Raw genomic sequence first — 24,731 nt, forward strand, 5'->3', positions numbered from 1 at the left:
GTATATATGCACACACACACACACACACACACACACACACACACACACACACACACACACACACACACGCACACACACACACACGCACACACACACACACGCTTACACGTACATGCACACACACACACGCACACACACACGTACACATACATGCATACAAGCATGAACAAGCACGCACATGAGCACCCACACACACTTACGTAGCCACGCACGAATATACATGCACCCATAAGCAAGCACACACATACACACAGACACAGGCATGAACAATCTAGCCACACATGCACACCCACATGAACACACACACATGAGCACGCAAGCACACATACACGCACGCACACACGCACACAAGCATGCACTTTACACGCACACGCACACACAAATATGAACAATCACGTACACACACAAACGCATAAACACACATTAACACACACCCCAGCAACCTTCATTTGTTTGCTGCAGCTGTCTGTTTTCTGCAGTGCCCGCAAACGGCGGAAAAACAAATAAATAATAGAGTCGAAAACAAATTTGGAATGAGAAATAAAGACTCATTTCAGGTTGGTTCTCCGGTGTGGCCATTTGGGACGCGCACACACACGCACTGGAGTGTAAAGGCAACCACACACACACTTACTCACTCACAGACACACATACACACACACACACACACACACACACAGGAACGCACACACACACACACACACACAGGAACACAAACACACACACAGGAACACACACGCACTGGAATGTAAAGACAACCACACACGCACTCACTCACTCACAGACACACACACACATACACACACACAGGAACGCACACTTGAACACACACACACACGCACTGGAATGTAAAGACAACCACACACGCACTCACTCACTCACAGACACACACACACACACACACACACACAGGAACACACACACACAGGAACACACACACACTGGTGTGCATACTGGTCCACGGTCGGGAGCGGGAAGGGGAGAGGTGCGAGGTGGGATATCCGGTGTGCTGCTGACTTGGTCGGAAACCGTAGCCGTGGTAACGCCCCCCTCGGGGATACCTGGAGGTCACCCCGCACTGAACCGTGACCCAGGCCTCCTCCAGGCCCCCGGCGGACCACCCGCTGCTTCTTTAAGCGTGGAACACACCTGCCCAACCGTTGGCCATCTGAAACGTTTGGGGGGGACCGACGAGTTCAGACACAAATCTGTTGGGTGTTTTCCAGCTGTGTCGGAGGCTTTTGGGAGCCGCGCGCCGACGGTGTCCGGTCCGATTCAACGTGCAAAGCCTGAGAGCGTTGGCGGTCTGAGGACCTGGAGCCGTCGGATACTCTGATTGGTTGGAGCACACAGCCAGCGAATCAGCTTTTCTGCCGAACTGGTCAGGCGAGAGGCAACGGGGTGGTCGGATAAAGGCAGCTGGCCGTTGGTTTGAGTCTGGGCGGTGTGTGGGCCTCTTTAGGTTCGAGAGCTTGCTTGACCTCGGCGCCATCCCTAAAACGACGTAGAAGGAGCTATGTGTTCGAGATGGCCGACATTCACTCTTGGATCCGGTTTGATCTGGAGCCAAGAGTGGATGTTGGTTCCGGACGGGTTGAGCTCGGTCTGAACTTGGGAAAGTGTGAGCGCACGTTTTAACATGGTTCCATCCGTCCTGCAGGGCTCGACAGCCAGTGCACGCACACACATAGACAGACTCGTGTGCAGACACTCACACGCACACGCACGTTCTCAAAGACACAAGCGCTTTTTCACAGACACAAAAAAACACACACACTCACAACCAGACACTCACACACACAACTTGCACACACGCTCTCAGCTCAGACACACACGCTCTCTCACAGACACATTCACACCCTCACATGCGCTCTCAAAACACACACACGGCCTTTACAGATAGTCACATACACATACTTGCACGCACGCACTCTCAGACACACTCACAAGTGCTCTCACTGACATTCACATACACACACACACACAGACTCACACAAACACTCGCACGCACACTCGCACAAACCCTTTCTCACAGATACAGACACGCACACCTTTGTGTTATCTACTGTATAGTAAGTGGGTGTGCGTGTGCAGGTCTGGCTCTGAGCGGGATGAGAGGGGAAAGCGGAGAAGAGGAGGCGGGATTAATCGGAGGACGCTTGGCGAGATGGAGAGATGAGGAGGAAGGCGGGATGGACGGGGAGAGAGCGAGAGAGAGAGAGAGAGGGGGCGAACGACAGATGAAGTCTCCCGCCCAAGTAACGGGCCGGGGCTGATTGGAGGACAGACTGATGGACGCGCTGACTGACGGACGCACAGATAGGGGGGGAGACGGCCGCGTCGTCTGCAGCGTGGGCCGGATGTGTCCGTGCGATAGAGAGACGGACGCACGGACGGCTTTTGAACTTTTTGACGGAAGTTTTTGATGCGGCGGCGAGAAGTGTTGCCTGGGCTTTTATCTCGGCCTCCTTTGAGATAAGCCGACGGGCGGGGGCGGGGCAAGAGAGCGGGAAAACGCGGTGGAAACACGCTTTGTTTGGAGAGGAGTTTATCGGCGTGAATTAGTTAGAGAGCAGACGAGACGTGCTCTTCACAAGTCGAACCGGAACCTCCCCTCTCCCTCCCGCTCTCTGGGCTGCTCGTTCATTTGCACGCTTTTAAAGGGTTGGACTGTAACCTTTAAATGGCTTTTTTATTCGGTTTTATTCCTGTATTTTGTCTCGCTGTAAAGTGTCTGAGTGCTCTTTTAACAGGGCCATACCGTTAAAAAACATCTGAATGGAAACAGGCGGAGACTCCCAGCAGAGTCACACACACACACACACACACACACACACACACACACACACACACACACACACACACACACACACACACACACACACACACACACACACACACACACACACACACACACTCCTCCCTCACGTGATTCCCTTTTACAGCTCTCTATTACCCCCCCTCCCACTTGGTGTTGCTGTAGTAATGAATATTAACCGCACGTTATAAAACTTACGATGCATAATGTCTGCGCACGGGCACCGTGACGCAGCGCGCATACAAAAGTGTGTGTGCACGCCTGGATATTAAATACCACCTATGTACAAGGTGATATTAAATATCACCCTTTTACAAGCGCCACGAACCAGTCGATCAATTACCCCTATGTTAACATTGACTTTAACTGTGTTTTAGGCTCGCTGTTCTTTTAAACGCTGCGCGTGCCAGCGTTGCTAACATTGCGCTTATGACGTGACATGCTACACGTGTGTGCGTGCGTGCGACGCCTCGATGCCTTCCGATCTAGGAGCGGTTCTGTGCCGCCGCTCATGGCGTCTCGGTGTGAACTCGGTGGGAGAATGAAGCGAGTGTGGGCTGAATGCGGGGAGAAGGATGAAAGGAGGGGAGAGGAAAAAAAGGAAAAAAGAAACGAGTGGGTTGGCAAGAAAATGAAAAAAAGGAAAAAGTGCCAAACGAAGATGGCACCAGCTTCAACACAAAAGGAACAATCTTTTTCCCTATTTTTTTGTTCCTCTTTGATCTGACGGATGTTTTTTTTATTTCTCCGCTGTGGTTTTTGTTGTGTTTTTTTTAAAACTTACTAGTGATACGATTTCTACTTTCAATATTATAAGTCTGGATGGCCCTGGCCAGGGGGTAGTGTGTGTGGCTTGTCGCACAGTAGACACAGTAGTGTGTGTGTGTTTGTGTGTGTATGTGTGTGTGTGTGTGTTAAGTGTGTAAGACTTGTGTGTGTGTGTGTGTTAAGTATGTTAGAATTGTGTGGAAGGATGCTGAAAATGTGCAGCACCTATAATCGCCTTCGAATTAAACTGGCAGCTGCTACATTGTCTTGGCCTTTCAGTTTAAAAACCGGCCTAGGTGTGTGAGCGTGTGTGTGTGTGTGTATATGTGTATATATATATATATATATATATAGAGAGCCATAGTTGATGGATGCAGGTGGGTTTAGAGCCATGAGACAGGTAGGAGGCAGTTAGAGGTGTGATGGTCGACAGATAAATACAGCAGAAGGGACCCAGAACGCCAGGACACAGTTGACTCTCTGGTAACAGTGAGCTTGTGGAGCCAGCAGCTCTGACAGAGACTCATGGCACAACGCGTGGAGCGGAATGTTCCGGGTGTTGCATTAACTACTAGTATTATTCAGCCGTACTATACCGCCCTGTCACGCCGTGTGTATGTATGTGTATATATGTGTATGAATATTGTGGCTCAGTGGCATTTCTCCAGTCAGTAAAGACAATATGTAGTGGCAGGATGCTGTAATTAAACACTCTAATGGGAGCCGATCCGGGGCTTGTCGGAGGAACCGACGGCACGGATTTGTCTCCGCACCCCCTCCGCGCCGGAATATCAGCGGGTTGTTGGCTTCTCCCCTCCCTCCCCCCTCTTCTCCCCTCCCTCCCCTCTCTTCTCCCCTCCTTCCCCTCTCTCCTCCCCTCCCTTCTCCCCTCCCTCCCCTCTCTTCTCCCCTCCCTCCCCTCCCTCCCCTCTCTTCTCCCCTCCCTCCCCTCTCTTCTCCCCTCCTTCCCCTCTCTCCTCCCCTCCCTTCTCCCCTCCCTCCCCTCTCTTCTCCCCTCTCTTCTCCCCTCCCTCCCCTCTCTCCTCTCCTCCCTTCTCCCCTCCCTCCCCTCTCTTCTCCCCTCCCTCCCCTCTCTTCTCCCCTCCCTCCCCTCTCTTCTCCCTTCCCTCCCCTCTCTTCTTCCCTCCCTCCCCTCTCTTCTCCCCTCCCTCTCCCCTGGCCTCCCACACCACCACCTTCATCTTCCTCTGTGGAGCTCTGCAATTTATTTGTTCCTTCCAAAAAATGTGGCAACTCTTCTGGGATGCCTCAGTGTCCCTCTGGCTCTCTCTCCCCTCTCTCCCTCCCTCCCTTTGTCTGCTTGTCTCCTCCAGAGAGATGAGTTGGGTTTAATCGCCTGCACTTGCGAAACTGCTGTTGTACTTTTTCTGACGCCCTCTCACTCCGTCTCTCTTGTCTCTGTCTCTCTCTCTCGCTCTCTCGCTCTCGCTCGCTCTCTCTCTCTCTCTCTCTCTCTCTCTCTCTCTCTTCTCTCTCTCCCTCGTTAGTCGTTCACAGCGTCACACTTGAATTAGTGTCAGCGCTCGCTCTGTGAGCCTTAATGACGATTCGGCTGCAATTAAAGACGTTTTAAAATCCATCTCGCTGTCTCCCTGCCACCTCTCTGTCCCCGGTGGTCTCTGTCATATAGTACACGGGGGGGGGGGGGGGGGGGGTGTTTGTGAGACCCGGGGTTGTTCGAGTTTATCCGAGATGTGTTGCAGTGAAGGGCGAAGCAAACCATGTTCACCGTTATTCAAATCGATTCTTCTATATTTTCATTAATTTGAATTCTCTCTCACCTTTCCGTCTCTCTCTCTCTCTCTCTCTCTCTCTCTCTCTCTCTCTCTCTCTCTCTCTCTCTCTCTCCCTCCCCCCACAGACATGGAGCGCTGCCACCGCTGGGCACGGCGCTGCCTCTTCGTCTCCGTGGCGACGCTCTGCCTCATCAGCCCCCCCCCGGGGTGCTCCTCCTCTAACCCCGCCCCCGCCCCGCCCGGCGACGCCCCCACGGCGGAGTTCACCTCGAGCACGCTGATCAACAACGTGGTGCGGGACCCGCGCACGGGCCTCCTGTACGCCGGCGCCGTCAACGCCGTCTACCAGCTGGACGCCGCCCTGCGGCAGCAGTCCCGCGCCGACACGGGCCCGCGGCGTGACAACCGGGTCTGCACGCCGCCGGTGACGCAGGCGTGCAATGAGGCGAGCGATACGGACAACCACAACAAGCTGCTGCTGGTGCACGGCGCCGGCGACACGCTGGTGGAGTGCGGCTCGGTGTTCCGGGGCATCTGCTCGCTGCGCAACCTGAGCCGCGTGGAGCACCTGCTGTACTTCAGCGACACCAACGGCGAGAAGTCGTACGTGGCGAGCGCCGAGGAGTCCGTGTCGGTGGTGGGCATCATGTCCTTCTACAACACCAGCGATGGCAACTTCAGCGTCTTCCTGGTGGGTGTGGGTGGTCCGTGGGGTTGGGGAGGGGCGGGGGGGTTTTACTCGTGGACGGGAGAGTGTGTGTGGGTGTGAGTGTGAGGGGGGGGGTTGGTGTGTGTGTGTGTGTGTGTGCTTGATGTGGTGTGTGTGTGTGGTGTTGGATGTGGTGTGTGTGTGTGTGGTGGTGGCACCTTTTAAGCATCGACTTCATAACGGTCGTTTACCATTCACGTCGAATCCGAACCGATTTTCCAATGAAAAAGACAAGTCGGCGCTCACGCACCAGCCCACAGCGTTCTGCGTATCTTAACCTCTTCGCTCCGCCCCCTCTTCGCCCCGCCCCCGCCCAGGTGGGGAAGGGCTACGGCAGCCATGACAGCACCAAGCTCATCTCCACCCGGATCCTTCAGGACCACGCCGACTGGGTGGTGTTCGACAGCATCATCGAGGCGTCCTCGGTGCAGGCCAGCTCCTTCGTCCTGCGCTACCTGCACAACTTCCGCTTCGTCTTCAAGGACGGCATCTACGTCTACTTCCTGTTCTCGCGCACGCTGGGCGTGCAGGAGAACAAGAACTTCACCTTCCTGGCGCGCATGTGCGAGAACGACCACAGCTACTACTCCTACACAGAGCTACAGCTCAACTGCAGCCAGGCCAACACCTTCAACAAAGTGCAGGTAGGGGACAGGGCCGTCGCCAGGGTGTCCCTCGCTCTCGCTCGCTCTCTCTCGCTCTCGCTCTCTCTCGCTCTCTCTCTCGTTATCTCTCTCTCGCTCTCGCTGTCTCACTCTCGCTCGTTCTATCATTCTCTCTCTCTCTCTCTCTCTCCGTCCGTGTCTGTCTGTCTGTCTGTCTGTCTGTCTGTCCGTCTCTTTCTCTCTCTCTCTCTCTCTTCCCCTCCCTCCGTCCATCTGTTTTTCTCTCTCTCTCTCTCTCTCTCTTTCTCTCACAAATGTCACACCCGCCAGACACAAATTAACAAGCCTCAACCGAGTTGATTTCGTATCCAGTTGTATTTAGGTTCGATATTTTGATTTATCCCTACAAAAGAATAAGGACCTCATAGCTGGCTACAGGCATGGTTGGCGAGGAGGAGACCCCCCCCCCCCCCCCCCCCCCCGGTAAGCGTTGGGGGATGGGTGGCGTTTACGGGGGACGCTTTGATCCAAAGCGTCTCCCTGCGCCGCCCTTAGCAGCATGCGGTCTCAGCATGGGGGCGTTCCCCCTCAGATTGGCGGCGTTTAATGCCTTGCTCATGGGTTTAGACGGGAGAACGAGAAGACGGATGAGATTGTCAGCTAAAGGGTGCTTTCATGTTGCTACCCCCTTGCCAAGGAAATGTTCTCCAGTCCGTTCAATTAATTCTGGTTAATTACCGCACGGCCTCTCTGTGCCTTTCATCTCATTTCAGTGTGTTTTTTGTTGCGTTTCAATCGTTTAATTACCAAGTGTTTACTTCACGTTTCCCCACCGTGGTGCTCATTGAATCTGTGCTCAACTCGCTGTCCTGACGATCACCTGTTATTCCGCCTCCCACCACCAGGCGGCGTACGTCTCCGCTCCCGGGGAGGTTCTGGCCAGGAACATGACCAATTCGGGCCGCTACGGGCCCGTCTCCGCCACGGACCAGGTTCTGTTCATCACCTTCACCTCTGACGAGGACTCGTCCAGATCTGCCATGTGTACGTATTGAACCGGAACCAGCCGGTTTTAAATGCAAATACACACCCCGACTTTCCAATGTTGCTAGTCCAACGCTGATTGGACGAGCTCAAACATACGGTTTTCCAAAACCCACGTTTATATGTCGTCCCCGACCATGAGACAGAGCATTGGGGGTGTACACGATTAAAAAAAAAAAAAAAATGAAGAATGAGAATATATATTCAGTAAAAGCTAGGCCTTATATCCGAGCGGCCTCAAAACAAAGTACGATTAATAGACACTGAGCCTGCGGAAATCCCTACTGACGTGTCGTTTGAACAGCCATTATTGTCAAACAAATGCTGATATAAACGGGCCCATCAAGTCTAGACTTCAGAACCAACCATGGATCAGATTTAATCAGCTAATACATTTCAGACTTAAGAAAGGAAAACAACTCAGTGGGCCATGGGTTTGCTGTGTTTAATAAAAACCCTGCCAAAGTCTGCGTGTTGGGAGCGAAGCGGAAGATCTGAGGCACTCGGTCTCAAACGATATTGCGTGAATGAACCGCTGTTAGCCTTCTGTACTGTGCCTTCAGAGGGACAAACTATAGCCTGTAGTATCAAGCACTTGTGTTAGAATACATTAGAACACAGCGCTGACATGGAGGCCGACCGTTTTTCGCACGCAACCTCGCTTTCAGTTCTGAGAATTTTTGCGACCCCCAAAATCTTGCGTCATGTTCCAATCAGCCTCTGCCCATATCCTATCCATGGCTCTGTGGTTGTTTGCTTGCATATTGCATTCTTGCCGGTCTGTGTATACGGTACCTTTTTGAAACCTGATTATGCATGTCAGGGAACTCCTAGACTGCTCCCACCCATCGGTATAATCCATTCAAATATCATAAAAACCTCAATTCTTAAGAACCTTTTAATGAAGTAAGCACTCAAACAGGACCTTTCAAAAATAATTAGATTCCAACCGAACAGCATAAAAACAATAAAAATATATTCAGTATTTTTATGTTACCAGAATAACTTCACAATTTCCACTCCGGCTTAGAGCGGTACTATTCGTTTTTGTATCCGACGACCGCAAGCCACCTACAGGCCAATATATGAACTACACTTCCGTCTCTACAATGAGCCACCTATAGGCTGACATGCTAGTCTCTGCAACGAGCAACCAATAGGCTGATAGATGAACTACACGTTAGTTGCTAGTGCATAGGCTTCATTTACAAAATGTCTTCAGCGGCCCAGTGAACATGGCTGCCGCTGGGTTTAAGCACTGATACAGCCCAGTGAGTTTGTGCCGTTGGTCCGAAGCCAAGCTCAAGGGGAGGGGGCGTGCTAATCAGCGGTGTACTGATCGGGGTCTTGGGTTTCAGGCATGTACCCCCTGCCCACCATCAACAAGCGGCTGCGGCACATCATCCAGGCGTGCTACAGCGAGAAGGGCCTCATCAACAACAAGCAGGCCGTCTACTACCCCTACACGTCCAAGAATGAGGAGCTCTGCAACAAAAACGACCAGGTAGGGGGTACGGAGGGAGGGAGGAGGGAGAGAGAGACAGAGGATGAGAGAGTGAGGGGGAGGAAGAGAGTGGGAGAGGGAGAGAGAGAGAGGGGGGGAGGGAGGGAGAAGGAGAGGGGGTAGGGAGGGAGGAGGGAGAGAGTGAGGCTGTTCTGATGACGTGAAAAGAAAATCATACAATTAGGGACATACTTGTATGAAACAAAATAAACAACCTGTTTATGAGGGAAAGAAACGCAGAACTGAACATTTGAAGTTGTGATGTGAAACACATGATGAAGTTGAGGACATCATCTAACTTTTTCGAGATGCACAACACACACACACAAACACACACACACACATACACACACACACACACACACTCAAAGAAAGGAAGAAGGTCGAAAAATAAGCGTGTGATCAGCTATTCATTCCGGTCTTTCTCAAGGACGAATACGTCCGTTAGCGATTCGGTTTCAGGCTTCTGGGCCGTCCGGGAGCATTCCTAATGTCAGAGTTGAGGACATTCCTGCGTTGTGTAATCCTGTACGCATGTCTCCCTATGTTTGACATTGTTAAAGCTGTCCAGCTTAATGTGTAGCTTTTGTTTGACGGCCCCATTAACAGCCACGATACCCGGCACACGCTTCAGACAGGCTTACGCTGTCACCACAGGAATATACCGGCTTTAGTCTGACATTATAAGGGCAATGACTCCAGAATCACCAGGGGGGGAGGGGAAGAGAGAGAGAGAGAGAGAGAGAGAGAGAGAGAGAGAGAGAGAGAGAGAGAGAGAGAGAGAGAGAGAGAGAGAGAGAGAGAGAGAGAGAGAGAGAGAGAGAGAGAGAGAGAGAGAGAGAGAGAGAGAGAGAGAGAGAGAGCAAGTGAAAGAGCGCGAACGAGCAAGTGAAAGAGAGAACGAGCGAGGGAGACAGCAAGTGCCAGTCAAATGAGGGAAACTGGTTCAACTAATGTCAAGGGCATCATCAGAATGTGTTGGATTATATCAAAAACATCACAAACAAGATGTACAACATCCACACTCAAAGAGATAGAGCTATATAAGAGATAGGTTGACAAAAAAGCGTGCAGTTTGGTGCAAATTACTCTAGAATCACCAGAAAGAGTCAAACACTGAGTTGCGTTCAGATCTGACCAGAGTCCACCATTTTGTTTGCCCCCCCCCCCCCCCCCCCCCCGACAGAAAGACCGAGCGGACCGCTTCAAGTGCGGAGCGGAGTTCCTTCCATCCCCGCTGGCGAGCACGCCGGAGTTCGCCCTGATGACCGAGCCCACCCTGGTCCGCAAGGGTCACGTGACGGCGGTGGCCGTCGCCGTGGAGATGGAGCACGCCGTGGCATTCCTCGGCACCGCCACCGGGGAGGTGAGCGCTTGGACTTCCCGGTTTTCCAGAACCCACGTTTGCATGTCTGGTCGGGTGCACGGACGTGACGTCACATTAGCTTGAAATTTGTGTTACCTTAGCGTTACATTAGTGTTGCATTAGCGTTGCATTAGGGTTGCATTCACGTTACATTAGCGCTACGTAAGCATTATATTAGCTTTACAATAGCGCTACATAAGCTTTACATTCGCATTCTATTCACATTACATTAGCTTTACATTAGCGCTACCTTACAATACATTAACAGGTTACGGCTACGTTTATGCTAAAGAATTTGCTTTGGTAGAGCATCTTCTGTCTGAAATGACTCATTATATACAATCAATTATTCTATATTATTGCTTTCATAATGGAGCCACTACAAAATTAAAAGTCCTGCATGACTTAAAGGGCTGCAGGGGAAAGTCAAATAATCGGTTTTGAATATTAAAATTGAATTGAGCATTTAGAACAGATTATATTACTTTTTGTTTCTCCTCAAATGTCCTACATGTTAAATTCAATTCTTTACTAGACACGGCAGCAGTGCAGTAATGAAAGTCGTCTGATAGTTTTCCTGGAACAGACTAACGGCGCTTTGTTAACTTTGTCTTGCCTTTGAAATTGTCTCGTAAAAATGCCCTCGCTTCTTCCGGTTAGCTAGGCGCTAGGCTAACTGTGTGTGTGTGTGTGTGTGTGTGTGTGTGTGTGTGTGTGTGTGTGTCTAGGTGCTGAAGGTGCACCTGTCGGCCCACCCCGAGGTGTACGGCCGGACGGCGGGCGAGGTCACGGGGGACAAGGTCAACAAGGACCTGCTGTTCGACCGCCACCTGGAGCACCTGTACATCACCACCAAGACTAAGGTCCGCCCCCGCCGCACTCTGATTGGCTCGCTCCTGATTGGTTTTGACCCAGCCAATGATTTGCCCCCGCCATGGCCTCCTTCTCCGTTAAGACAAAATCAGTTACCGTCTGTCTGTCTCTGTGTCTGTTTGTCTCTCACTCTCTGTCTCTTTGTCTTTCTCTCTGTGTTTCTGTCTCTAACTCTCTGTCTGTCTTACCGTCCCTGTGTCTGTCTGTCTGTCTGTCTGTGTTTCCGTCTCTTGCGCTCTGTCTGTCTTTCTGTCTCTCTTTCTGTGAGACAGAAAGACAGACAGAACAGACATACAGAGGCTGGGTTTCTGTCTCACTCTCCGTATGTCTGTTCCTCTCTTTGTCTGTCTCTCTGTCTGTTCCTCTCTGTCTGTCTGTCTGTCTCTTTCATCTCTTCCTCTTTCATTGTTGCCTTTTGTCTCATTCATTCATTTATTCATTCATTCTCACTGTTTCTCCTTCCTACCCTCTTCATGTTCCTTGCTCCCCTCTCTTCCCGCCTTCTTCATGTCTCGTCCATCTGTTGGTGTGTGTGTGTCCTCCTCCTCCCCCCCACCCCGCTGAACCGAGCATATCTTGTTTAATGTTTGTGCGTGCGTGCGTGCGTGCGTTCGTGCGTGCGCCTCATCCTCCATTGATTTTACTCGCAGCCCAAAGCTTTTTATATTCCCTACAGAGCTTCGTCATACTTATTTATTCATTAGTCTCCTTGTCTCTCAGTGTCTAATCCTTTGCTTGCTGTGCGTTCTCCCTCCCCCCTCCCTCCTCCCCCAATCCCCTCCCCTCCCCTCCCCCCTTCTGTCCCCGTGTCTCCCCCCACCCCCGACCGCGGTGGTGGATAGAAATGGATGTTATTGATCGAGAAATGAACTAATTAGAATGTGCTCGGCGAGGGCAGTTTGACTCTGATCAAATCAAGCGCTGGCGACGCCCGTCGACGCCCACGCGGAATAAAAGGCGTTCTACGCCTTGTGTGTGTGTGTGTGTGTGTGTGTGTGTGTGTGTGTGTGTGCGTGCGCTTTTGGCAGAGACGGACGGCCCTCTCAGACAACATAAATCACGCAGACACAAGTCGTGTCGCCGTATCAAAGCACAAACAGTCCGTAAACAAATAAGCGGAGCAGAGAAACCTCCACCGCACGTTGTCCATCAAAACAGATTGTGTATCGATCACCGCCCGCCGATTGATAAGTCGATCTAAACAAAAGCAAGGTGACGACGGTGAAGGAGAGGCCTCTCGCTCTCTCTCCTTCTCTCTTTTACTTGTTCTCTCTTTCTCTTTCACTCTCTCTCTCGCTTTCGCTCTCTCTCGTTCTCTCTTTTACTTGTTTTCTCTCTCTCTCGCTCTCTCTCTCTCTCTCTCTCTCTCCCCCCCCCCCTCGTCAGGGGGAATGAACCGTGACAGGCAGGGCAGCGGTATTTGAATATAAAAAAAGTTAGTTAATTAGAAGCGCGACGCCGCCCATAAATCAGACGCCGCCGAGGCCCTAACCGCCCTGCTCCCTGTGTCGGCCCACAGATCACCAAGGTGGCAGTGCAGGCCTGCCACCTGAAGACGGACTGCCACTCCTGCGTCTCCCTGAGGGACCCGTACTGCGGCTGGTGTGTGCTCGAGGGCAGGTGAGTCCGCGGTTTGAATCCCCGATTGGTCGAGGGGGGGAGGGGCGGGTTTGTATGTTCGCCCCCCCGTATTCAACTGGGTTTGCTCTGGACAAACCGTATACCACACGTTAGGTTAATTATCCTGCCAGTGCCCTCGAGCAAGGCACCAACAGTAAGACCCCCAGTGGATCCCCGGGCGCAGTGCTGGGGCTGCCCAAGGCTCCTAGCAAACAGCACAGCTAGTGATGGTTAAATTACCCTAGTGCAGCTAGTGATGGGTCAGTGCTACTAGTAGCTCTTAAACGCTGTGGTCACATTTCGTCGAGCTGTTCTTGTGTACCTGCATCGACCGATAATGCTCAAGATTCTTCTCGAGTATTATCGGTATCCTCGCCAGCACACATCTTTTGAAAGTGACACTAAATAATGTATGTGCTCTGAAATGTGTTATGAACATGAAATATGAAACCTTGAGGGCTAAACAGGGTGCTGCAGGTACTTACAAGCTTGAGCTTCCCAGATGATTTAGTCATTCCTCGGGAAGAAATGCCAAACTCCTAATTACTTAATTTGCATTCAGTTAGTTGCGTTAAAGTGGAATTCTTTAACACCAATATCAAAACGACAACATTGGTTAGGAACAATATGTTCATAGCTTTTTACCAGGAAAGATTTTGCAAGTAAGAGCAAGCAAGGGTTTGAGCAAGCTATGGTTTGAGCAATTCAGGGTTTGAGCAAGTTAGGGTTTGAGCAAGTTAGGGTTTGAGCAAGCTAGGGTTTGAGCAAGCTAGGGTTTGAGCAAGCTAGGGTTTGAGCAAGCTAGGGTTTGAGCAAGCTGAGTTTGTTCAAGCCAGGGTTTGATCAAGCTAGGGTTTGTTCAAGCTAGGGTTAGAGCAAGCAAGGGCTTATTCAAGCTAGGGTTAGAGTGGCGAGGGTCCAACATAGATTGTGTGCGGTCTCAATAACACACTTTCTCCCCTTGTTCATGGCGGTGTGCACAATCCGGCCATGGAGAGTACATCAATAGGACACGTTCTCACTGAATATGTAGGCATTCGGAAATCGCCGCCGTCGTGCGGAGCGCGAAGCGTGCTGATGGGTCGGTTCCCCACAGGTGCACCAGGAAGCTGCAGTGCGAGCGCTCGGAGGAGGACAACACCTGGCTGTGGTCGCCCAATCAGCACTGCGTCCAGATCGAATCCTTCAGCCCGCCCAGCATCAGCTGCAAGAAGACCGACCAGGTAAGGGTGCATGTGTTTGTGTCGTTGAGCGCTTGTCTTGTTTGCGTGTGTGTGTGTGTGTGTGTGTGTGTGTGTGTGTGTGTATGTGTGTGTGCTTGTACGTGTGTGTGTGCTTGTACGTGTGTGTGTGCTTGTACGTGTGTGTGTGTGTGTGTGCGTGTGTACATATCCCTGTGTGTGTGTGTGTGTGTGTGCACCTCTCCGCGTGTGTGTCTGTGTGTGTGCGTGTGTACTTGTCCCTGTGTGTGTGTGTGTGTGTGTGTGCGCACCTCTCCGTATGTGTGTGTGTGTGTGTGTGAGTGTATATTCATGCGTGGGCATCGATTTTGTTTCATTGAATTTCTTTTGCATTTTTTGAGCAAAGCCCAGCAAATGCAGAGTTCATTTGAATAATCTTTATTGATTTCTTTGCGTTTTTGCTTGTTTTTCAATCGTGGTCCTCACTCTGTTTCCCTTGACGGCAGGGGAAGTTTTGGGGGAGAGAGAGAGGGAGTGAGGGAAGGCCGGGGGACAGGGTAGGGTAACCACACCGGCCTTTGGCCTCCCCGAAGTAGGTCACCCCCCAGCTGAACAGCGCTGTGTAACATCTCACAGAGTTGCGTAACGGAGGACAGAACGTACCGCTGTGTTCGATACGAAGCCTCAGTGCGATGTACGGGGTGAACCGCTGAATGGTGGCCGGGTGGTGGGGATTTCCAGCGGCGTTGGGAACTCGCGGACCCTCAGAGCACACCGGTAGCGGTGGTCCGACCACCTTTTGGCCTTTTGTTGACTTGAAGGTTGTTCTGTGCAAGACCTCCCGTTGAAAAGCTGTGCCGATCAGCTCTCTAAACAGGAGACCTTCGGCCAGACGAGAATCTGCCCCGGGAACAAGAGTTAGAGTTTTAAACCAATGGGATTGTGTCTAGTGCTAGCTGATGTTTACCAGTAGGAGCAATGACCTCGCGGATGGGAGGTTGTTGTTCTTGGCTGTGCTCGCGGCTGAGGGGTCATCCGATAGGTCACCAGCCATCATCTCATCCGTTAAAGTTCTGGAAAATTAGTTTTCTTTTCTTGTTTTTGGTTTTCGTGTTTCACTGCCCCAAGGTTATCTATTTTCCGAATGCCACAGGTTCCTATGCAGCTTTTAATGTCTGCCGTTTGATTTGAAACATTTTTCTGTTTAATATTGAAGTGCTTGTTCAGATATTGAGAAAAAAGACCAAAGTCTGTATATTGAATTCTACCGCTGAGCTCTGTGGGGAACAGTTAGATCCGTGCGCCGAAGTTTAAATAACAACTCTGCTCAATATAAACACATGCGCATACACACACACACACACACACACACACACACACACACATTTTTACAAGACAATTTAAAAGACAAGACAAAGTTAACAAAGCGCCGTTAGTCTGTTCCAGGAAAACTATCAGACGACTTTCATTACTGCACTGCTGCCGTGTCTAGTAAAGAATTTAATTTAACATTTAGAACATTTGAGGAGAAACTCAAATAATATAATCTGTTCTAAATACTCAATTCAATTTTAATATTTAAAACCGATTACATTATTTGACTTTCCCCTGCAGCCCTTTAGGTCATGCAGGACTTTTAATTTTGTAGTGGCTCCAATATGAAAGCAATAATATAAAATAATTTACACACAAACTGCCTTCATTCACACCTATTCTAACACCTGTGTGATTTTCGGAAGATGCAATTTTTCTCGGATCTCTCTCATTCCTGTTAATCCTCATCTGTCCTCTCCTTACCTTTTGATTCTCCCTTGTTCTTGATTTTGTCTGTCCATCTCTCCCTCTGTCTGTTGCCTCTCTCTTTCTGACTACCATCCTAACTTTGCTAAACTGCTCTTAAAATCCGAAAGAATGAATACAAGCTCCAACCTCTTGGCTCGGTTAAAATGTGTTAATTAACATCGTACACTACCTCCGCGCACCCTGACACGGGAAACGTTCTTATTAATAACACCCAGTTCCTTAGCCGCCCCCTGGGGAACAATGCGTGACAAACGACAAATAATGATTAGGTTCAACATCACTCATAGAAAATAAGCCCCCCAGAATGCATTGTACCTTCCTATTTTTATAACGATTAACATTTGCGTCGCATTTCGGATCAACACCTGAAAACGTGCTCACAATAGAACCATCTAGAGACTCGTACCGAGGCAACAAGAAAACAAAACGAGAAAGAAATATAAATACATGACGTGTACACAACTCATTTGGTAGCAATGTACGTGCATGCTAAGCTAACATACTAGATATCTGTTAGGGTTGGGGATTATATAGGACGGTGCTATGATAAAATGCTAGGCTAACATGCTAGGCTAACTTGCTAAGCTAACAGGCTAAACTTAATAGATATCTGTGAGGGTTGGGGATAATATAGGCTGATGCTATGCTAACATGCTAGGCTAACTTGCTAAGCTAACTGGCTACGCTAATAGGCTAACGTTCTGACATGCTAGGGACTCAACTGTGTTTTATACTATGGTCAACTGTGTGTGTATGTGTGTGTGTTTGTGTGTACGTGTGTGTGTGTGTGTGTGTGTGTCACTGCTACGTGGCTGGTGTAAGGCGCAGTAACTAACTGGTGGCGTTCCCCCCCCCCCCCCCCCCCGACCAGGTGGAGATCAGAGTGCCCGCGCTGCCCCGGCTGGGCGCCTTGGACCGGCTGCACTGCGTGTTCGGTGAGGTGCAGAGCAAGGCGGCCACGGAGGGCGGCCTGGTCACGTGCTCCCTGCCCGAGCCCGGCCAGGTCCCCGCCCCGCCCCCCCGCCAGGGTAGGTGGTCTGCCGAGCTAGACTGATGCTTCGTGGTTTCCCCTCTGATAGCCGTTAAGGTTAGGGTTAATATAGACCCGGTGCTAGGCTAACATGCCAAGCTCACAGCAGGCTATGCACGCTGGCTACGCACACTGGCTATGCTAACTGGCTCCGCTGTTTGGCCAACAAACGAGATATCGGTTAAGGTTGGGGGTCAATGTAGGCCGCTGCTATGCTAACATGCTAGGCTAACAGACCAAGCTCACATGCTAAGCTAAGAGGCTAACATACAAATTACTCAACTGTGTTTTATACTATGGTAAACTGTGTGTGTGTGTGTGTGTGTGTGTGTGTGTGTTCAGACTACGTTTCGGTGCCGATGCGGGTGATGGTGAACGACACCATCGAGGTCACGTCGGGAGAGTATCACTTCTTCGACTGCGCCGCCACCGTCAGCAAGAACCCCAACACACCGTAAGACCAGCGCACGCGGGCCAGCGCACACGCTAGCCTACGTGCACCCACGCTGCTGTCGAGCGGCCCCAGTACCAAATACACAACACACACAGTGTTGGCGCCTGCACATGCGCGCACACAATTCAAACACTCCACTGAACGACTTAGTGTTATGCACACAGGCACGCACATACATACACACACGCACACACACGTCACACAAAGGCACAAACACGCACACTCGTCACACATAGACTCGCGCATCACTCAGAGACACACACACACAAGCGCACACAAGCAAACAGACACGCATCACAAACAGACACACAGACACACACGCACATGCACACACGCACGTACACACACACATCACAAACAGACACACAGACACACACACACACACACACGCCCGTACACACACACATCATATAAAGGCACAAACACGCACACTCGTCACATATAGACTCGCACATCACTCAAAGACACACACACACAAGCGCACACACGCAAACAGACACACACACACACACACACACACACACACACAAAATCAGGCACTGCTGCAATCACGCCTGCCTTAGCGCCCGGCTCCATCAGAAGATGCCTTCTCCTTCCTCTGACGGCTGCGTCTGGTTCCAGGTGCATCTCCTGTGTGACCAGCGAGTGGGGGTGCCAGTGGGACCCCCAGGAGTACAGCTGCAGTGACGGCGACGACGCGGCGAGCGGCACTCACATCGTCAAGCCGCAAAAGGTCCGTCCACCGCCCGGCGCAATCCGAAATTCAATCCAAACAGTTTAAAGCGTTTAAACCGATTCCTTCCCTGTTTGTCCTCCATTTTGTTTTGCTCTCTATTCGGCACACTTCTTGTATGTTGTGCGCCCTGGCACTTAATGTGCGCACTTGTTGTATGTTGTGCGTCCTGGCACTTAATGTACGCACTTATTGTGTGTTGTTCGCCTGGCACTTAATGTGCGCACTTATTGTATGTTGTGCGTCCTGGCACTTAAAAACAGTACTTCGCATTTTGTAGTGTCTTATCCTAGCTATCTTTGTTGTATACGGGAATGGGTAAACCTAGCGATTGTTAGTGCTTGGCATTTGGTTCTATGATCATCCTTACTGTACCGACAGCGATATATTGTTGTTTCTCTTTCTTCTGACAAATGTGCTTATTGTAAGTCGCTTTGGATAAAAGCGTCTGCTAAATGCCTTAAATGTAAATGTAAATTGAGTATCTGATGTTAAACCTCTTGTTCTCGTTTTAGCGAGAAAATCCAAACCAGTGCCGTGTAGGTTTGTTTGATTTGAACAGACGGGATTTGAAAGAGCGGGAGTACTGATTGTTCTGTGCTCTGTTTATGTTCCTGCCTCTGGTTCTGTTCCTGTTTCTGCAGTCGGTCCAGTGCCCCCAGTTCGCCTCCCCGGTGCCTGCCCTGATCCCAGTGGGCCACCGGATCCCCATCAGCTTCCAGGGGACCAACCTCGGCATCTACGCGGTAGGAGGAGGGACTTCCTGTTTGTGTGGGCGGGACTTCCTGTTTGGGAATAGTGGATCCCAGTGTCCCCGGTCTTTGGAGACCAACGGTTGGAGTTGTTAGTTTTTAACCCCAATGCCAAAGAAGGGAGGGGAGGGCTTTTACTTTGTTAACTTGGAGTCAGCCACTTCCTGTTAACAGGAATGGAATCCCAAGATTTAAAGAAGAACATAAAAATGTGATTGTGATGAAGCTGTATTGTTATAGTTTGATGCTGCGCTGTAAAAATAAAAACAGTCATGAGTGGTTGAGCACGGTTAAAGACTGAAGTAAACATCGTTGTAAATCTCTCTCCCTCTCCCTCCCACCCCAGGATCGGCGGTTCCTCATCGGGACAGAGCTCATGAAGCAGACGGAGGAGGAGGTGACCCTGGACAGTGGGTCAAAGTTCAGCTTCAGGGGTTACGAGGTGGGTAGTCTGGGAGAGGATCTGACAGGATGCTCAACTTTCAGACGATACTGGGTTCAGTGAGCGGTATGAGGCGGCCATGTTTGTAGTCCCTGTGTGGTCCACAGCCCATATCGTGCGTGTTCATCACCAGGTTGTGTGATGGTGTGAAGGGTCTAGTATGCTATTAGCAGGGGCCCTTGGTGCACCACAAGGGGCCATTGGCTCGCAGTGAGGAACCTGGCTTTTGTTGCCCCCTAGTGGTCAATCTAATCATGTCAGTATTTAGCCCTGAAGTAGTCGTGCCTGTCTGGTTGGTGTTAAAATATGGATATGGGGCTTTGCATATTTGTATCTAATCAACACCCAGACCTTTTCATCTCTTTGCCTACCCCCTCTCTCTCTCGGCCTTGATGTGGCGTCACACAGAGACTGTCTGGGTGGATCCACACGTGTCATTTATCTATTTATACACAGACGGGTTTTTTCACTTTTACTATTTGAGCCCAGCCAGTCCATATATATTCCTCACAGGGCGTTGTTTATTCGGTAGTCTGCAACACTACACTTCACTGGGCGCTTTGAGCATCAGAAGCTGGCCGCTGAAAAAACAGCGGAGAAAATATCTAATTGATCCAAGGGTAAAGCCTGTGTGTGTGTGTGTGTGTGTGAGTGTGTGTGTGTGTGTGTGTGTGTGTGTGTGTGTGTGTGTGTGTGTGTGTGTGTGATCCATTGCTTTAATCTTACAGTGCAATGTAGAACTGTGTTGGGCTGTCTCTAAATGTAAAGGGTAGTGCGTCGTTGTTGTAATACTCAAAGATTGTGTAATAAAAACAGTGTGTGTGTGTGTGTGTCTAGTTTGCCTACAACCAGCAACAGGAGGTAAACGTATCGTTCCACATCAAAGACCAAGGCAAGGACCAGAAGATTGACAGCACCCTGACAGGTTTGTCTGACACGCACGCATGCACACACAAACACACACAAACACAGAGTGACATACACACACACACACACTGTCATACACAGACACTGACTCAAGCTTGCACACACAGTGTCACACGCACACACACAAACGGTCACACGCACACACAGATACACCTATGGGACACACACTGTCACATATTAAGCCGGAAAATGAGGTATTCATAGCAGATGTGTTTGTTTTTCTCCCTAATTTCCAATTCACTCTTGAAATGTATTATGGTAATCAGTCATAGCTTCTCTCTCCGTCCGTCTCTCTCTCTCTCTCTCTCTCTCTCTCTCTCTCTCTCTCTTCGTCTCTCTCCCTCGCTTTCTCTCCACCTGGTTCATCGTGCCCCTGTTTCTTTCATTTAAACTTTCCCTGTAATGAATCATCTTGTCCTTCACCCATCTCTCTCTCACTCTCACTCTCACTCTCTCTCTCACTGCCCGTCTCTCCCTCTTTCTCTAAACCTGGTTCATCGTGCCCCTGTTTCTTTCATTTAAACTTTCCCTGTAATGAATCATCTTGTCCTTCTCCCATCTCTCTCTCTCTCTCTCTCTCTCTCCATGTCTCTCGCCCACAGTGGTACTCTACAACTGCTCCATGGGCCGGGAGGACTGCAGCCTCTGTCGCCATGCCGACGCCACCTACCAGTGTGTGTGGTGTCCGGGCAGCCAGTCCTGCGTGTACCGGGAGCTGTGCCGCTCCGTGGGGCCCGCACAGTGCCCCGACCCCCGGATCACAGACGTGAGTACCCCAGCCCCCATACCCCACCCTAACCCCCCGTACACCATCCCTCCCTTATACCCCAACCCCTCCCTCGTTAACCCCAACACGTGCCCATGAGGTCCGGTCCATTTGATTCAGTGTCCGGACTCAATTCAATTAGCCTTTAATCACAGGTACGGTCTCAAAAGGCTTAACGGGCCTATTCACGACACCCCCCTGACCGTAGCCCCCCAGGGAGCAAGAAACAACTCCCTTAATCGACAAGGAAGAATTCTTGAGAAGAAACGCAGAGTTGGGGGATCGTGAGCGGTACCTGTATGAGCGGGAGTGGCTTCGCCAGACGACCCTGATCTCTAAGGACACGCTGTGGTCAGTTCAAAGCTACACTTAAAGATAAGTGCTCGGTCCGATCAGCGCTGTGGGGGGGGGGGCAGCTGAGAGCAACAACGGCGTTGATCGAGGAAATCAAAGCAGAGCCTTGAAAACCACTCTTCCCGGAAGGAAGACCAAATAATGATGTTTGAAAGGCGGGCAGAAGTTCCGCACTGACAGACTTTTCCTCGGAGGAGAACGCGTTTCTGCTACACTTGGGAGCGTGCGCGCTCAGCCAAGAGGCGTTAACGAAGCCTCGGGAAGTCCGACTAATTGGCGGAATACCGCAGCCAACACAACGCGGGGGGGGGTAATCAGTCGAGATACCGATCAAACAAATAAAATCACGTCTCGCTCGCATTAACACCGCTGCTGTTTCGGGCTCGATCTCCCACCGGGGCGACTCCTGCGAACGAGGTAATGGTATATATTCATACGTCTCTACGTCGGCGGATGAATCTTTCAGCACCGAGAGCGTGAGTGTGCAGACTGTGATTGGCTGACAGTGGTCCTAGGAGGTACGGTCCTAAATCATCACCATACCCAAAAGCTGCTTAAATTGCTTTCTTACGCCTCCCACTCTTTTTTTTCTTCCCCACTATTTCTCGATATTTCTTTAGGGCCTCTGAGGAAATCTCTCCAGCGCGCACAGACTTGTACACGCTCGCGTGTATATGTGTGTGTGTGTGTGTAAGTGCATGTGTGTGTGAGTGTGTGTGTGTGTGTGTGCACAGGCACAGATGCACAGTAAAATACCGGGCCATGACACAAAGCAGCTTAAGCAATTTTGGAGGCAGGGAAAGCAGAGGTAAACCTCTGACAATCGATTACACACACTGCGCGCACACACACACGCGCGCACACACGCGCCAAGGAAGAACACACACCCTCCCTCCCTCTCTGTATACAAATGTGTTTATTTTTCGGAATAGGATTTTCTGAATTTGGGTGTGTGTGAGTGTGTGTGTGTGAATACAACCGAGGTCTTAGCCGGATAAGTAAAAGTCTGGATAAAGTCAGCAAGTGTGTCCCACCTCCTCAACCCCACCCCCACAGCCCTAGGAAATATAAAAAACTAAATTTAATAACATCAACACAATCCGCTTCCTATTCCCTTGGAAGAATTTCCTGTTTATTTGGCGCACACACTCACAGTCACGCACGCACGCACGCACGCACACACACACACACACACACGTTCACACGTGTGTGTGCTGCCTCTCAGCCGAGCATATGGCAGTATTTGTTTGCTTCTGTGCTTTCTTCGTCTTTCGCCCAAAATTCTATTATTTTCCATTTCTACTCATTCCTCATTTCTGCTCCCCCGCTTGGGCAGAACGTTGTCAAGGCACGTCCTTCCCCTCTGACGCCCTCCTCTTCCTCATACCCTGAACGAACAGGTGGTTTTGGTCGATATCAATCGGGGCAGGGGGGGGGTGACTAACGCACACGACACTAAAGCGTTGTCACTGTTATTGAAACCCGTCGTTCAAAGGCAACAGGTACAAAGTCCTGTGTTCCTGCCAGTCGCCCCGCCAACCAGTCTGTCGACGTTCTTCTCTGCCGCGAATCCAAGTTGCGTCCCCAGATGCACCCGGGCGCCGCGGCGACGGGACACCGGTGGCGTGGTGTGTGTGTGTGCCCAGACTGAACAGACACACAGACGCACACCTCGCCGCCGGTGTTTTCGTCTGGGCGGCGGTTAGTGATGGCCGCGGCGGGACGCTTCTAGGTTAGGTTTTTTAAAACGGAGACGTTTGGATCGCGGGCCGTTTGCAACAGCGCCCCCCGATGGTAGCTACTGGTAACTACAGGGTGATCAACTGCAATAGAAGAGGAAACGCACCGACAATATTTATCTGTAGCCTGTCCATATTCGTGTGTACAAATTTAGCAATTTTAATAAGGAATGGACTCAAATACTATCTAAAATACATTTTAACTGACTTTAAATGTTTAAAGAATTCACAGAGAGCACCCAAAATGCTGCTGTTGAGGGTGTCAGGGCCGCTGAAGTGTCAGTCAAGGATCAATAAAACTGACTATAATGATGGAAGGAGTGGCGGTGACCACACAGAACTATACAGCTCTATTGTATCAGAGGCCGACAGTCATGCCATTCATCCTCTGTTTAAACTAGTTGAACCAGTTTCCCTCATTTGACTGGCTCTCGCTGTCTCCCTCTCTCACTTCTCTCTCTCTCTCTCTCTCTCTCTCTCTCTCTGTCTCTCTCTCTCTCTCTCTCTCTCTCTCTCTCTCTCTCTCTCTCTCTCTCTCTCTCTCTCTCTCTCTCTCTCTCTCTCTCTCTCTCAATAACAATACCGTCAAGGAGAATGAATGGATCTATGAGACCTGGCTGACTGTTCCTATCTCACGATGAATATGTATGATAACCAACATTGACTTCGGCGCAAGTCAATACCAACCAAAGTGCAAAAATAACAGCATTAATGATCCAAAACAAAAACAAAGAAGAGTATCCAAACTGCTACAAAGACGACCCTATTCCGTCAAACTTCAACCCTCCAAAGTTTTGTTTTTTTCTTCTTTGTTGTTCTTCTCAGATCGTGCCGCGTTACGGCCCCATGAACGGCCGTATCGCCGTGACGATCAAGGGATCGAACCTGGGCATCAAGAAGGAAGACATCAAGAAGATCACGGTGGCTGGCGTCAACTGTGTCCACCAGAAAGAGCGCTACTCAGTCTCCACCAGGTGAGAGCCCGCAGACAGCACCCCGAAAGCCAGAGGGTTTGCTAAGGTTAAAGGTCCCATAGGATGTCCCGTTACAAGCCGTTTAGAAAATCGGCTTCTAGTGACATCACAAGTGAGCGTGTCCGCCTAGATGTGTGCTGGATAGATCGGTCCGCCAGCCTACCTGGTGGACTGTAGCAAACTGTTGCTCCTCTATCCGTCACACATCGAGGTGGACACGCCCCCCGCGCCCGTCACACGGTCGGCCATTTTGGAATGCAACAACGTACCGCTTCACGTGCCCACAACAACTCTGTTTCCGAATAAATGAAGTTCGGAAAAAAGTTGCACCGCTGACGATATTGGTCCGGGGTTTTTCCATCGGTCGGATTCGGAAAAAACGGCGGAGTGTGATAGTGCCCCTTTAACGTGCAGCGACTGTGATTCTCCAGTTAGCTTGATGGTGGTCCTGTGAACTGGTAGAGCTCAGAGACGGGGCCAGGGGCTCGGTGTGTTCACCCCTGAGGGTAACA

The 24,731-nt window shown here is 50.6% G+C and overlaps 1 protein-coding gene across 1 annotated transcript in view; it reads left to right on the forward strand.

Moving 5' to 3' along the window:
* Positions 1 to 24,731, forward strand: part of plxnb2a.3 (plexin b2a, tandem duplicate 3) — a 112,312-nt gene that overhangs the window by 81,893 nt on the left and 5,688 nt on the right. The window contains exons 4-20 of the mRNA XM_079735627.1: positions 5,469 to 6,034; positions 6,370 to 6,696; positions 7,563 to 7,701; positions 9,060 to 9,205; positions 10,392 to 10,571; positions 11,300 to 11,434; positions 12,964 to 13,064; positions 14,161 to 14,287; positions 16,920 to 17,076; positions 17,421 to 17,532; positions 18,154 to 18,265; positions 18,910 to 19,011; positions 19,364 to 19,459; positions 20,297 to 20,384; positions 20,989 to 21,152; positions 24,071 to 24,219; positions 24,634 to 24,649. Of these exons, the coding sequence (XP_079591753.1) occupies positions 5,471 to 6,034; positions 6,370 to 6,696; positions 7,563 to 7,701; positions 9,060 to 9,205; positions 10,392 to 10,571; positions 11,300 to 11,434; positions 12,964 to 13,064; positions 14,161 to 14,287; positions 16,920 to 17,076; positions 17,421 to 17,532; positions 18,154 to 18,265; positions 18,910 to 19,011; positions 19,364 to 19,459; positions 20,297 to 20,384; positions 20,989 to 21,152; positions 24,071 to 24,219; positions 24,634 to 24,649 (2,715 nt within the window). The 5' untranslated portion in view covers positions 5,469 to 5,470. The remainder of the gene's footprint in view (positions 1 to 5,468; positions 6,035 to 6,369; positions 6,697 to 7,562; positions 7,702 to 9,059; positions 9,206 to 10,391; positions 10,572 to 11,299; positions 11,435 to 12,963; positions 13,065 to 14,160; positions 14,288 to 16,919; positions 17,077 to 17,420; positions 17,533 to 18,153; positions 18,266 to 18,909; positions 19,012 to 19,363; positions 19,460 to 20,296; positions 20,385 to 20,988; positions 21,153 to 24,070; positions 24,220 to 24,633; positions 24,650 to 24,731) is intronic.

The sequence above is a fragment of the Pollachius pollachius genome (assembly GCF_949987615.1).
Source record: "Pollachius pollachius genome assembly, chromosome: 4".
Classification (NCBI taxonomy): domain Eukaryota; kingdom Metazoa; phylum Chordata; class Actinopteri; order Gadiformes; family Gadidae; genus Pollachius; species Pollachius pollachius.